The following is a 13,927-nucleotide window of genomic DNA, read 5'->3' on the forward strand; positions in this document are numbered from 1 at the left end:
ACTGTGAAACAACTGATGATCTAGTGGGAGAGACAGACGTGTTAATAGTAGTAATTTTGGAAATAGTAGTATGTTTTTAAAAGTACTTTTTTTCACATACACGTTCTGTTTATAATCTTTATAATAACACTGTGGTGGAGGCTGGCCCTATTCTTAAACTGAGGAAATCAAGCCTGAGAGGCTAATATTTCCAGAATCACATGGCAAATTAAGTGACTTGAAACTAGACTTTCTGATTTTGGAGTCCTTGATTTTTTCCTTGGAAGCACATCGTCTCTAACTATAATGAAAGTCAAAACGAACTCGGGTGAGAGTGTTGTCGTCAGCATGCTGTGGGGAGAGAAGAAAGAGCCATTGGAAAAGTATTGTGAGGTGGGCCTTGCAAAGAAGAGTGGGATGTTGAGGAATGAGGAGAGGAGTGTGTCTAGGTGGGGGACCAGGGCTAGCCGAGGTAGAGGAGTGGGGAAGGTCATGCCCAGGGTCTGTGGGGTTCTAGGTCGTCACCTAGGAGGGTCAGAAGTAGACCATGGAGGGTCTGAATATCCGGCTAAGTTCTTTGGGCTTTGTTTCATGGATGGGCAGATGGGGGGAGTCTTTGAAAATTTTAGATGAGGGTATCGTTCATTAATTTACTCAGCAGACATTAACTGACAGCCTGTACTAAATACCAGGTGTGAGATGGTCACTGCAAGTATAGCGGTAAGGCAGTTAAGTCCTTGCCTTCATGAAGCTGTCCATAAACAAGTGATTACAAATTGTGGAATTACTCGGATGGCAAGGAATGGGTGCTCTGGTGGAAGATAGCGGGAGTGGAGGGTAATCTGGGAAGGGCTCACAGGAGGTGAGTAATTGAGAACTGACTGAGAGGAGACTCAGGCAGTGCTCTTGGGGTTGCCGCTGAGGGCTGTGTACAGAGCTGGACAGGCCGGTGCACCTGGAGGGAAGCCAGGGCTGGCTGGGCGAGTGAAGGACATGGTACAGTAGAAACCCTGGAACGCGGGCAGAGGTGGACTGCATCGGTCCTCACAGGCCAAGGCTTGAGTTAAGATTTTTCCAGTATTGTGGAGACCCTCCAAGGGTTTCACAGGCATGGCTGATTTATGTTCTGAAATGCTCGCTGGCTCCTGTGTGGAGAGCAGATTGAAGAAGGTCCAGATATGAGCAGGGGGAGAGCAGTTAGGAGCTTACCAAATGACAGGAAGGTTAATGTGAGCAAACTTGGAGGGAGAAGAGTTACAATTGGTGACGTCTCAAGTTGAAGACAAGTTGAGGTTTTCAAGTTTTGATGGCCTTTTTGTAAAAAGAGAAGATGGGTCTTTGAATATGATTCAGGCTGGTACAGCTGGAACGTTTAAAGACAGTGTGGGATAGATACAAGGATTTAATGAGAATAACTAAAAGAATGGGTAAGCGACACCAGCATTTGCAGGAAACATTAAATAACAAGATATTTGAGTGGTACCAGTCGGGCCAGTTTTGTGATTTTTTTTTCTTTTTTTTTTTTTAATCATCGTTCATTACCTCTGGAGAGCAAATGGATAAAAGAATTCGTTGAATTTACTAGTTTTTATGTTCCAATAGATGGCTGTTTAGGGTACACTATTACCTGATTGGCAACCCTGGTGGCATAGTGGTTAAGTACTACAGCTGCTAACCAGAAGGTCGGCAGTTCAACTCCACCAGGCTCTCCTTGGAAACTCTATGGGGCAGTTCTACCCTGACCTACAGGGTCGCTATGAGTCAGAATCAACTCGACGGCAACGGGTTTGGTTTTTTTTTTTTTAATTACCTGATTTTATAATATCTTCTCAAATTCCAATAATTCTGTAGTTTTCTCAGTTTAGAGATATTGTGGATAATACTGTATATAACCTTAAAGTGTCTGATCATTTTAATTATGATGAAAAAATATTAAAGATGAACTTGATTCTTTTTATAATGTACTATATATTACAATTTGATTTTCGTTCTTCTTACGGTTTTCTAACACTTTGAGAACGTCTTGGGACTATATTCAAAATGTTGGCTTATTCTAAAGATGACTTTTCCTGTAAAATTAAAATTCTGTAGCTTTGTCAGCAGATTACAGAGAATAGTTTAGAACCGCAACCTCCGGGCAGCCTCCTGCATTCTCATTTAGCCTGTTTAATTTTTGTGATAGTTTTCAGAGTTTCCGGATCCCATGTGGGGCTCGGATTACGTGCAGTTGTCCAGCACACCCCCTTCCTCTGAGCAGAAGTGCAGCGCCGTCTCCTGGGAGGAGCTGAACTCCATGGACTTGCCCTCATTCGAACCTGCCTTCTCAGTCCTCTGCCGCGTCCTCCTCAATGTGATACATGAGTGTCTGAAGTTACGACTGGAGCAGCGGCCTGCCGGAGAGCCATCCCTCCTGAGCATTAAGCAGGTTTGTTTCAAAGGCTGTTTAAAAGTTTCAGCACTTACTACAATGCCCCACAGGCTTACAAATTTTATTTTGAGGATTTCTTTTTCTTTTAATTTTTGCAAATAGTGGAAAATGAGTATATGTCAGTGTCTTTAAGCTATTCTTTTTAAGGTAATGTAAAATGTTCTTTATAGGCAGCCTTCAAAGATAAGATTGCACTTCAGTCTTTAGGTCATCTACCTCCCTGTTCTAAAAGGATATCAAAATGTGACTTTCTGTGGGCTGTTAATATCAGTCTGTGAATACTGAAAACTTAAATTTCATTCATATAGGTAACAGTTTAAGTTTCTTAATTTTTTTGTCCTGTCTAAGCTACCTGTAAGCAGATATATATCTTTAGAGTATATGGAGGGAAATATTTGGACTTTGTGCTTGCTTAGGCCATTGTGTGGTGTCAACAATAATGACAATTCTTGATTTCTTAGTTGTTTCTTGTTCTGGAAGGGCTTTTTTAGGGAGTTTGATAGTGCAGGGAAACAGCAGTGGCTGGGAGCAGAGTGAATGGTGAAGAGTGGCCATTCATGCTTTGTGAGATTACCTAAGTGGCACTCACTGTCTGTAATGTGGTGTTCAGACTTCGTATAAATGTGCGTTACATCCCACAGGGCCAGGAGCTGCTTGGATCTGTGAAGGACAGGATGGCAGGTAGCTCTGTTCCCATAGGGTTGCTGTGTCAGAATTGACTCAGCTGCAATGGGTTGGTTTGGTTGTTTTAAATGATGCTGATGAATATGTTTACAGTAAACCTCTGAGAGCTGGAACTCAGTGAGACTGCCGTGTTATTCTGAGTCTCACAAGTTTTCTGCCTTTGACAGGGTGTAGTCTTACCACTTTTCTGTAGTTCTTTTAGTGGAGAATATTTGAGTTTTGCTTCTCTTGAAAGGCTTCTGCCTTGACATAGGTTCCAACTTTCGCAGGTTTTACTGTATATATAAATCTTAATCTGCATCTCTGATTGTTTCTTGAATATAAAATCATAAAAGGAAATTATTGTTGTTAGGTGCCATCAAGTCAGTTTTGACTCAGAGTGACCCTATGTACAACTGAACGAAACGCTGCCTGGTCCTGCGCCATCCTCACACGCTTGAGCCCATTTTTGGAGCTACGGTGTCATTCCATCTTGTTGAGGGTCTTCCTCTCTTTTCTGGGACTCTCTATTTTACCAAGCATGATGTCCTTCTCCAGAAACTGATTCCTCCTGATAACACATCCAAAATACGTGAGACAAAACCTCACCATCCTTGCTTCTAAGGAGCATTCTGGTTGTACTTCTTCTAAGACAGATTTGTTCATTCTTTTTGCAGTCCATGGTATTTTCAGTAGTCTTCACCAACAGCAGAATTCAGAAGCATCACTTCTTCGGTCTTCCTTATTCATTGTCCAGCTTTCACATGCATGTGAGGCGATTGAAAACACCATGGCTTGGGTCAGGCTGCACCTTAGTCTTTCTTCAGAGTGACAGTGACGTCTTTGCCTTTCAACACTTGAAGGAAGTCTTTTGCAACAGATTTGCCCAAAGCAATGCGTCTTTTAATTTCTTGACTGCTGCTTCCATGGGTATTGCTTGTGAATCCAAGTAAAATGAAATCATTGACAACTTCAATCTTTTCTCCCTTAACCATGATATTGCTTATTGGTTGAGTTGTGAGGATTTTTGTATTTTTTTTATGTTGAGCTGTAATTCATACTGAGGGCTGTGGTCTTTGATCTTCATCAGTAAGTGCTTCAAGTACTTTTCACTTTCAGCAAGCAAGGTTGTGTCATCTGCATACTGCAGGTTGTTAATGGGTTTTTCTCTAATTCTGACGCCACATTCGTCTTCATATAGTCCAGTTTCTCAGATTATTTGCTCAGCATACAGATTGAATAGGTATGGTGAAAGGATACAGCCCTGATGCACACCTCTCCTGACTTTAAACCATGCAGTATCCCCTTGTTCTGTTCAAATGACTGCCTCTTGATCTATGTACAGGTTCCTCATGAGCACAATGAAGTGTTCTGGAATTCCCGTTCTTTGCAATGTTATGTTATGATCCACACAGTCGAATGTCTTTGCATAGTCAATAAAACACAGGGAAACATCTGTCTGGTGTTCTCTGCTTTCAGCCAGGATCCCTCTGACGTCAGCAATGATGTCCCTGGTTCCACGTCCTCTAATTTATTAAAGTAAATTAGTCATGTATTTACAAAATTTTTTTATTGTGCTGTAGGTGAAAGTTTACTGTGCAAATTAGTTTCTTGTTCAGAAATTTATACAGATTGTTTTATGACGTTGGTTGCAATCCCCGCATTGTATTTTTTTATTTCTTTTTTCAAGAACGTGTGTTCCAGTTTACCTTCCCCAGCAGCAGCAGTGGAGTTCCGTTTGTGTTTTGACTAATACACGTTAGAACCGATGTAACAGTGTAACCACGTACCCCCAGCTCCTGTTGCTGGAGTTCTCAGGAAACTATGTCCTGGGGCGTGGCTGGGGAAGAGCGCCCACAGTCCGTCTCACCCCAGTCCTCTTTTCCTTCTTTGTACTGGCACCTGCCGGGCCTGTGGATTAACTGTTTGGTCCACCTTTCTGTTTTGTTCCTTGACTTTCATTTAATTTCATCAGGTTAATTTTGGTGTTTGTTTTGTTTCGTTTTGTTTTTTTGGTGTGTTTTGCACTTTTTTAACTTCACTGTTTTTTGTGTGTGTGTGTGAGTATTGGAGTTTTATTGAGGTAGAGGCCACACATCACAGTAGGTGAACTATGTTAAATTATTACGAAGCCAGCTGTGCTCTGTGGGATATAAGTGTATTTAAATACTATTTTATTACACTTTTGATTTTAAAAAAATTGCCAGTTTCATTAGGAAGTGTTTCTGTAGTATCTCTTTTCTTATAATGTAAATTAATAGGAAAATGGATTTTATTCTGTGCAGTTTATTTTCTATATAAATTTATTTCTAGGAAGATATATTTAGCAGACAACTGTTTGCCTGTGTGATATTTTCTCTGACTCTTCGTGCTTTAATATTAAATGGTTTTTTATTTGCACTGTTTTGTTCTTATTCACTTGAGCCATACGGAGATATTTAAATGAAATAAACTGATAAAGAATGTGGAGAACGTTTTAAATTTTTCTGAGGCAAGGTGCCCTTGCTACTGAATCTTAAGTGGGAATGTGTGAAAATTGACAAGTGATTTGTGAAGGAAAAAAAAAAAAACAAACCCGTTGCCTTTGAGTGGCTTCCGACTCCTAGCGACTGGTGAAAAAAAGGCCTATGCTTAATAGAACCTGTGATTGTCCCCTTGTAGCTGGTGAGGGAGTGTAAGGAGGTCCTGAAGGGCGGCCTTCTGATGAAGCAGTACTACCAGTTCATGCTGCACGAGCTCCTGGACGGCCTGGAGCAGACAGACCGCAACATGGATGCCTTCGAGGAGGATCTGCATAAAATGCTGATGGTGAGGAGACGGAAGTGCTCATCTTGTGCGTGATGGGGGTGGGAGGTGCGGGGCCTGTGACCCGATTCTTCTCATCTAGTATTAGATTAAATTTGATTCTCCTAAATCCACATGATTGTTTTTAAATTAGAAATTGTGACAAATCTTACCCTAGTTCATTGTATAATTGTAGGGTAGTTCATCTCTAGCAGAATGGCTCAGAGTAGAATAATAAGCTGACCCTATTTTATTTAGCCATCTGGCAACAGCCGTGTTTTGAGTGGCTGGGAGGTGCTGGGGCCCTTGCACAGCTATGAGAATACAGTGCTGAACAAGAAGCACCTTGTCCAACGTTGTACCTGGTCCAGCCACACAGTGTGGACTGTGCGGGAGACACACTGCAGGCATGGACACTGGAGACCTGGAGTGGCCTGGAACAGCCAGGAAGTTCTTCCCAGGAGGAAGCCGAATCTCAGAGAGTGAGCTGGAAGTCAGCTGAGGAAGCTGCCTTGTTCTGACAGTTGTCAATAGCTTGATTTGCAGGAGCTGATGTCTTTTTATTCCTGAGAAGAGACCCTCTTATCTTGTTATGTGCATTGTACCTATGTGCTGTACTTTTGCAAAATCACGCTATTCTTTCCTGCTGGAAATGTCTTTTTTTCTTCTTCTTTGCGCATTGAAGACTTCCTTGCAAATTTTATTTTTCTCTAGGAGGCTTTATCTGACTTTTTAAAACCTTAGCTGAGATTTATCTATCCCTTCTCTTAGAGCGTTATACTAATTAGAAATATACTGTATAACACTTAACGATATACTACTACTTTGTTCTCAGGCTTTCCTAATTAGATTGAAGCTTCATGAGCCAGTGGCGATGTTTTGAAATTCTTTTGTCTTTCACAAGGTCTGGTAGAGTGTTCCTATACAGTAAATGCATGTTAATAGATTCATTAGGGTGGACGATTACATCATGTGGCAGGTTGATGAAATGATATGGAAACCGCAGCGTGCGTAGGTATATTGCTTTAGGAATGCTCTCATCCTTGTTTGACATCCCCATGGTCCCCTGCCGCACGATGACTGTGACAAAACCTTCAGATACCACCACTACCACCCTTCACCCCTCCCTGCCCTCTGCCTTCTAGGCTGGAAGAAAGGGAAGGGCCGAGGGGCAAAGGACCTAGCCAGCCAAGGCTAAACCCTTTTTATCCAAACAGCCAGAGCTCTCCTGGACACCCCACCCAGTCGATTTTCCCAAACTTTCCTCATGGCCTTTGTTACTGTAATGGAGGCTGAGAGTGAAATGTTTAGCTTTCTAGCTGCAGTAGTAAAGGTAGAGAAGGGAGAATGTGATTGGGAATGAGAAAATTATGAGAAGCAATTTTAATGAGTTTGAAATTATTTCATAATTATTTGGGGGGAATACATAAAGGACCAAAAAAACCCAAACCAAGCCCGTTGCTGTTGAGTCAATCCTGACTCATAGCAACCCTATAGGACAAGAGTAGAGCTGTCCCATAGAGTTTCAAGGAGTGCCTAATAGATTCAAACTGCTGACCTTTTGGTTAGCAGCTATATCACTTAACCACTGTGCCACCAGGGTTTCTACATAAAGGACCAGAGCGGGTAAAATACTATACATTTCTTATATCAGAAAAATCTTTATCACGGGGACGTTAGGGTAGAAAGCAATAAACAAATTATTTTTTTTCTCTCTTTACGTTAAATTGGAAACCCTGGTGGTATAGTGGCTAAGTGCTATGGCTGCTAACCAAAGGGCAGCAGTTCAAATCCGCCAGGTGCTCGTTGGAAACTCTGTGGGGCAGTTCTACTCTGTCCTATAGGGTCGCTACGAGTCGGAATTGACTCGATGGCACTGGGTTTGGTTTTGGTTTTTTTTTTTTACATTAAATTAAACCAGAGGTTTAAAAAAACAAGGTGTGCTTTGCTTTTCATATTGTTTATGGATGGTCTTACAAAGACACATACAACAGCTTTTATTACCTAGTCACGGAGGCAGGAAGGAGTAGAATTAGGCAGGTAATATACCTTTTAGGCCATCCAGTTTGAGCGCCCTGGGTGTGCCTGTGAGAGTCTGGAGCTTGCATTATGGGAATTACCAAAGTCCACAGCTGGTTAGTGTTAAAAATGCTTAGGATTTAGTTTTGACTTTGTTACCAATGGTCTGCATAAGACCCAATCTCCCCTAGCTTCATCTCTTCAATTTCACAAATGAAGACACAAGAAATGACCAATAGTTTTAAAATTGTGCCCCCTAGTGCCCTGGAAGGAGCAGGGCAGGGCCTGTTTTGAGGCCTTGGAGCAGCCAAACAGAATGAGTGTTTTTGTTAGGAAGGAGGAGGAGCATGGCTGCTAGGCAGGCAATCAAATTAAGTTCACCACAACACCCTTCCCTTGAAACCTCCCAAAAGCAGCAAAAGTCATGAAGTCTAAAGGAGATAATTGCCTCTTCAGTAAAGAAGGCAATTGGCCACAGTATCCGCCACTCACCCCCAAGTAATAAAACTATTAGTTAATTGCCTTGAAGCTTAGCCTAAAATGAGGACGGACACAAAGCTGTAAGTGTATTCCGTAGACATGGTGGGCCTGTGCAGTGATAAGTCAGAACCGTGGTGTCAGGAGGGTCCCTGTAGACATCTTGTTGTAGACTGCAGACCTCTAGGGCAGAGGGATTGGAAGTAGAGACATTTTTATTATCTGCAGCCAATCTGTTAGCGAGGAAGACTGGCGAATGCTAAAAGAGGGAGGGGTAGCAATGGTTAGCAGAATACAGAAAGCCTGTGACTTAGGGGGCTTTCCTCCATGTTTTATCAACCTTCCATTCTAAAAAATCTGAGGCATCCGTGCATGCAGAACAAAGGAAGGACGAGGCATGGTGAACACTTGAGGCAACAAACCTAAGTTGAAGTTGGGAACTCAGCACATTTTCCCTGCTCCTGGCCACAGAATAACCAGAAGAATGAACATAATACATGGTGTGGGAACATGTGGTAGACAGACTTAAGGAAACCACCTAAAACTTTTAAAAGAATAAAAATATGCAAGTGAGTCTTATTAGACATACAGTTGTAGAAGACACACAGGGAGAGCGAGCCTATGCGTGTTCCTTGTAGAAAAAGAAAAAAGGAGCAGAAAAAACCAGTCCTTCCTCCACAAGTGTGTCTCGGGTACCTACTCTGCCAGACACCATGCAGGTACTGAGGATTCCACTCGGAGCCTCACGCCACATGGGGTTTAAGAATAACGGGGAAATGGTATTGATGAGGTAATCACGCAGATATACCACAGCAACTATGGGAAGCGCTACAAAGGAGAGGCACAAGGCCGTTTATAGACTGGCAATAAGCTTTCAGCTCGTGTGGGAGGTTAGGGAAAGCTTCTCTGAGGATGCGGCACTTGGAATTTCTGTGAAGGTTGATATGTATGTTATGATCCAGTTTATGTAACATTTTTGAAACTTGCACAAAACATTATACTCTATTGTAATTTATATAACAACAGGTTTTCTTAGAAGGCATATAAACTTGAAGGTAGCATACTACTTTCATAATTGTTGCCTCTGGGAGAGGGGGGAGGAAAGAGGACTGAAGAGAGAACCACAGGAGAACTTGACTTTATTTGTGATGTATTGTGTCTGACAGAGAAGGCGGCAGATGCAAAGTATCCGTGGGGGGAAGGAGAGTGGCTAGAGAGAAGCTTCCAAAGAAAGCCTTTTGAAGGGACCGTTCTTGCTGAGTCTGAAGAACAGATATGAGAAACCATGAGAGGCTTTACAGTAATACATTGATAAGCCTTGGACTGGGTGGTGTATCATATATTTAAAAAGAAGTATAAGGCTTTAAAAGGAACATGGGAGGTGAGATTGGCAAGACTCAGTGATTGGAGGAGAGGTATGGGGGTGGCCGCTGGGTATTTGACTCACGCAGCCAGGTAAATAGTGGAGATGACAGTCCAATAGGATTTTTAAATTGAAGAGACCGAGACCAGAAATGAGATGGGCCATGTGATTGGTGACTGTGATTGTGTAGAACAACCATTTTTCCTTGTCATGTGCCTTTCTAGTGGCCCTCAGCTTCTTGAGTGTGGGCATGGGGAATGGGATCGTTGGGCTGAGTCAGCTTTGGGGTTTGACTGAAAGGCGAGACAAAAAGGCAGTTAAGAGTGGCAGGGTATAGAATGGTGATGGGAATTTAGTGTACTGACAAGAGTGCTGTTGAACCCATAAACCCATGGAATCTAAACCAAATAAGGAGGAAAAAAAAAGGGAGGCAGGAGGAGATTGGAGAAAGAAAATAAGTTGTTGGGACAGGAATTCCAGGTGAGGTTCAGAGAACCACTGTAGTAGCAGTTGAACACATACACTGAAAGCAGGGAGAGGGGGGGTTAGGGTTAGGGTATATGAACTGGTGATTTTGGGGTTGGAGCAGTGATACTGCAAGATCCAAGGTGAAACTCAAGCGGAAGTGTCTTTGGAAGTGAAGACAGTCCAAGAGCTGAATTGACATGGCATAGATGGGTCAGCCATGGATGTTGAGTTCCACAGCACACTGGCTGAGCCTGGATGGAGAGAAACCTGTAAGTCAGGTGCCAGAGCCTGACCATGAGTCTGACCAAGTCAGTGGATGACAGTGTGAAGAGGGGCGACAGTGGTATTGTGGTGACATAAACCTTAAAGGTGGTTTGTTTAATAAGAATGTGTCAGGGTCATGGTTTGAAACTAGCAGTGGGGATCCAGAGCATAGCAGCCATTTTCAGATGTTGAGGTGTGTGGTGAGACTGACAGTCGCCCCTTGAGGGGGCTGTAAGGGAGAAATGGTGACTTTGGGAGAAAGCCAGCTCTCAGGGAAGTCAGTGAGATGAGGGAGCAACAGAAGAAGTAAGAGGGAGGTTCTGGGCCTGGTATTTAAGGGACTTGTATCAGTTGAATAAGACAGACCCATAAATTGTAGGCTCCACACACACAGCTGTATTCATAATGGCCCAGGACTGTAGGTTCACGCTACCTGGCTGGATGATGGAGGACCCTGAATTATTCAAGACATAACAGAAGAAAATTTTTCCTGAAATAAAGATTTGAAATTACTTATTGAAAGTTAATACTAGATCTCAGCAAAAAATCATTCCAAACAGTGAACACTAAGACAGCTTGGTGAAATAACTGAGATGAGAGAATCCTGTAAACATCTAAGCAGAGAGAGCAAGTAAGTCACTTTCCAGGTGGAGTAATGTCTCAGAAGTCTGAGGGAGAGAACGTGTAACTCAAGTATTACGTACCCCATCAAGTTACCCTTTCAGTAAAAGTTCAAAGGCAGTAAATTTTTTTTTTTTTTAATATAGCAATTATGAACCTGTTTTGGGGAAAAAAACCCAGCAACTCCTTGATGGTGAAACTTTTCTAATCAATGGATCAATGCAAATAAGAATTTAGGTATAGGAAAACTGTTGTAATAGGCCTTGTGGTGGGCATAGATCCCACTTAAGAACAATTGGGTGTTTTGTTTATAGGTCACAATATATATGTCATAAGCCTTATAATAATTACAATAAATGTAAATATATTATTTATAATAAAATATAATATATGAATGATATCACAGAAATCTGGATGTGAAGGAGGGATGGTAGAACCCTGTTAGTTTCCTCTCAGCACATAAGATACTGTCTAATGTTAAAACATGTAACTAAAACAAGGAGTGGTTACAACCTCTTAAAGGAACAGTGTTCAGAGTATATTAATAATGAAAATTTCTGAGTACTGCTATTTTGATTTTTTTGTTTTTACTTTTGTTTTTTATTGTAGTTTTCTGGACATTGTGATCATTTAGTTGTTTTCTTCAGAATTCCAAGGGATTGTGAATAATGTGTTAAGTTGCTGAGGAGTTCCGTAACTTAACAGAGCCTCATGCAGACATCAGCTAACAGTGATGAAGGGTCTTGCGTCTCTCAGGGTTGCATGCTTTTAAGTCTTTCCCTTTGATGAATAGCTTTCGTGTTCACATGGGGAAAGTTTGAGTTTCTGAATTCTACTCTCAAACGTCTCCTTTTACATTTTTGTGTTTAAGGTATATTTTGATTACATGAGAAGCTGGATCCAAATGCTACAGCAGTTACCTCAAGCTTCCCATAGTTTAAAAAATCTGTTAGAAGAAGAATGGAATTTCACCAAAGAAATAACTCATTACATACGGGGAGGAGAAGCACAGGCCGGGAAGCTTTTCTGGTAGGAATTCTTGTTTCTGAATATGGTGTCCTTACTTTTTCAACTTCATTCCCAGTTTGCTCACCAGTTCGCTTCTACATGCTTCAGTGATTAATATATTAAAATTATAATCATTCCTATCTGGTATGTGCCCCTTTCCCCAAGTTTTGTTACCCTTACAGCAGTCGTTCTCAACCAGTGGTGATTCTGCCCCCGAGGGGACCTTGGGCAACATATGCAGACGTTTTTGATTGTCATGACTGGAAGGATGCTACTGGCATCTAGTGGGTCAAGGTCACATGTGCTGCTAAATGCAGTGTAGTGCATAGGATGGCCCCCACCACATAGAAGAATCCACCTGAAATGTCAGTAGTCTGAGGTTGAGAAGCTCCGCCTCAGAATAAATCCTTTTGGTTACATCTACAAAGGAGGAGAACCTAAGTACTCTGAAGGGCAGACTAGACCTGCGTGCATCAGTTTGGGTGAGGACCACAGGGACTAAAGAAGTCTATACTTTCATGCTAGCCCTTTTGGAAATGTAACGCTAATCACAGAATCTCTTTAAAAACTGAGTTTACTTGTGGTGAAAGAATAGAAGTGTAATAAGCCAAGGAACGGCATGAGGAAGGCAGTGTGGTCACTGGCTGGTCTGTTCTAGGAATGGCTGTAATTCTTGAGGACAGGTCCACACGTGTTGATTACAGGGTACTTTTGAGTGGTCTTTACTGGTGCCCACTCGCCCTGACTAATTTTGACTTGGATTCTGCTGCTCTCTGTGCCACCTTCCCTCATTTTCCTCGGTAGTCATTTCATTTCTTCTGTCTTCTTACAGGGTCTTTTATGCCCAGCTCACGTCTTCTTCCTTGCCCTTCGAGTACATTCTTGACTTCAGCTTTCACATAGAGAGTACTCTTCTAACTTCAGAGCCTCACTATTCTCAACTCCAGTGATGCCTCTCCCATACTCAGTATCTCAGCAGTTTATATGCACTTTTCTGGCCCTAACCTCCAGTTCTCTTTTATGTCTTGTGTATCTTACTTTGAATAATCAGTGAACCTGCTCTTGTCTGAGAACTCCCCTGGCCCCTCTGACCACAATCCCCGATCTGACTTCCCTTGCGTGCCCACGTGGCCTGGTTCCCATAGTCAGCCTTTTAAAAAAATACACTTGCTGCCATTTTCAAAATCTTTCCCTGCCTTCATCTTCCATGATTCTCTTTGCCTATACTTCTTTCTGTGTGCATTTTCTGTGTCCAGGCTGTTGAGCTTTGTTGAAGAAACTAAGCAAAAACAAAAAACAGGATACTGTTTAGCTTTATACAAGTACATGTTACGTAATTTCACCATAGCCTCATTTCGTCCTGTCCATCATTTTACTTTTATCGTTGGCGTGTCTTTCACATTCCCTATTGTGCAGCCTCTGAGCTTCCTCAAGTCTCTGGTCTTCCCCCTCTCGCTCCTTGTTCTGAGAAGCCCCCAGGTTTTTCTCACCACCCCTTCTGTCAGCTGACCCACTTCTGCTCTTTTGGTTCAGCTTTCTCCTTCCTATGCTGATTCTCCTGGTTCAGTCAGTCTCGAAATCCACCCTGACTTCTTTCTTTCTCTCACACACGACCCCTGATCCTTTCGGCTGTCCCTTCAGGATGTATCTGCCCTCTACTTCATGTTCCCACCCTTATAGGTTGTCCTTTCCCCCCTGTAGTATTGCAGCAGCCCCCTGTGTAGGTTTCCTGCTTTGCCCTTCTCCCCCTACAGTTTATGCTCAGTACAGTAGCCCAGTGATCTTGTTAAACCAGGTTTCTACTTTGCTCCAAACACTCCTTCTTACTCAGTAAAAGCGAGAGTGCCTAAACA

The 13,927-nt window shown here is 42.3% G+C and overlaps 1 protein-coding gene across 6 annotated transcripts in view; it reads left to right on the top strand.

The window, feature by feature from the left end:
- Positions 1–13,927, top strand: part of MAP3K4 (mitogen-activated protein kinase kinase kinase 4) — a 151,451-nt gene that overhangs the window by 83,575 nt on the left and 53,949 nt on the right. For all 6 annotated transcript variants that reach the window (XM_049905022.1, XM_049904997.1, XM_049905015.1 and 3 more), the window contains exons 4-6: positions 2,162–2,404; positions 5,732–5,878; positions 11,938–12,095. In XM_049905022.1, the coding sequence (XP_049760979.1) occupies positions 2,162–2,404; positions 5,732–5,878; positions 11,938–12,095 (548 nt within the window). The remainder of the gene's footprint in view (positions 1–2,161; positions 2,405–5,731; positions 5,879–11,937; positions 12,096–13,927) is intronic.

The sequence above is a fragment of the Elephas maximus genome, chromosome 1 (assembly GCF_024166365.1).
Source record: "Elephas maximus indicus isolate mEleMax1 chromosome 1, mEleMax1 primary haplotype, whole genome shotgun sequence".
NCBI lineage: Eukaryota > Metazoa > Chordata > Mammalia > Proboscidea > Elephantidae > Elephas > Elephas maximus.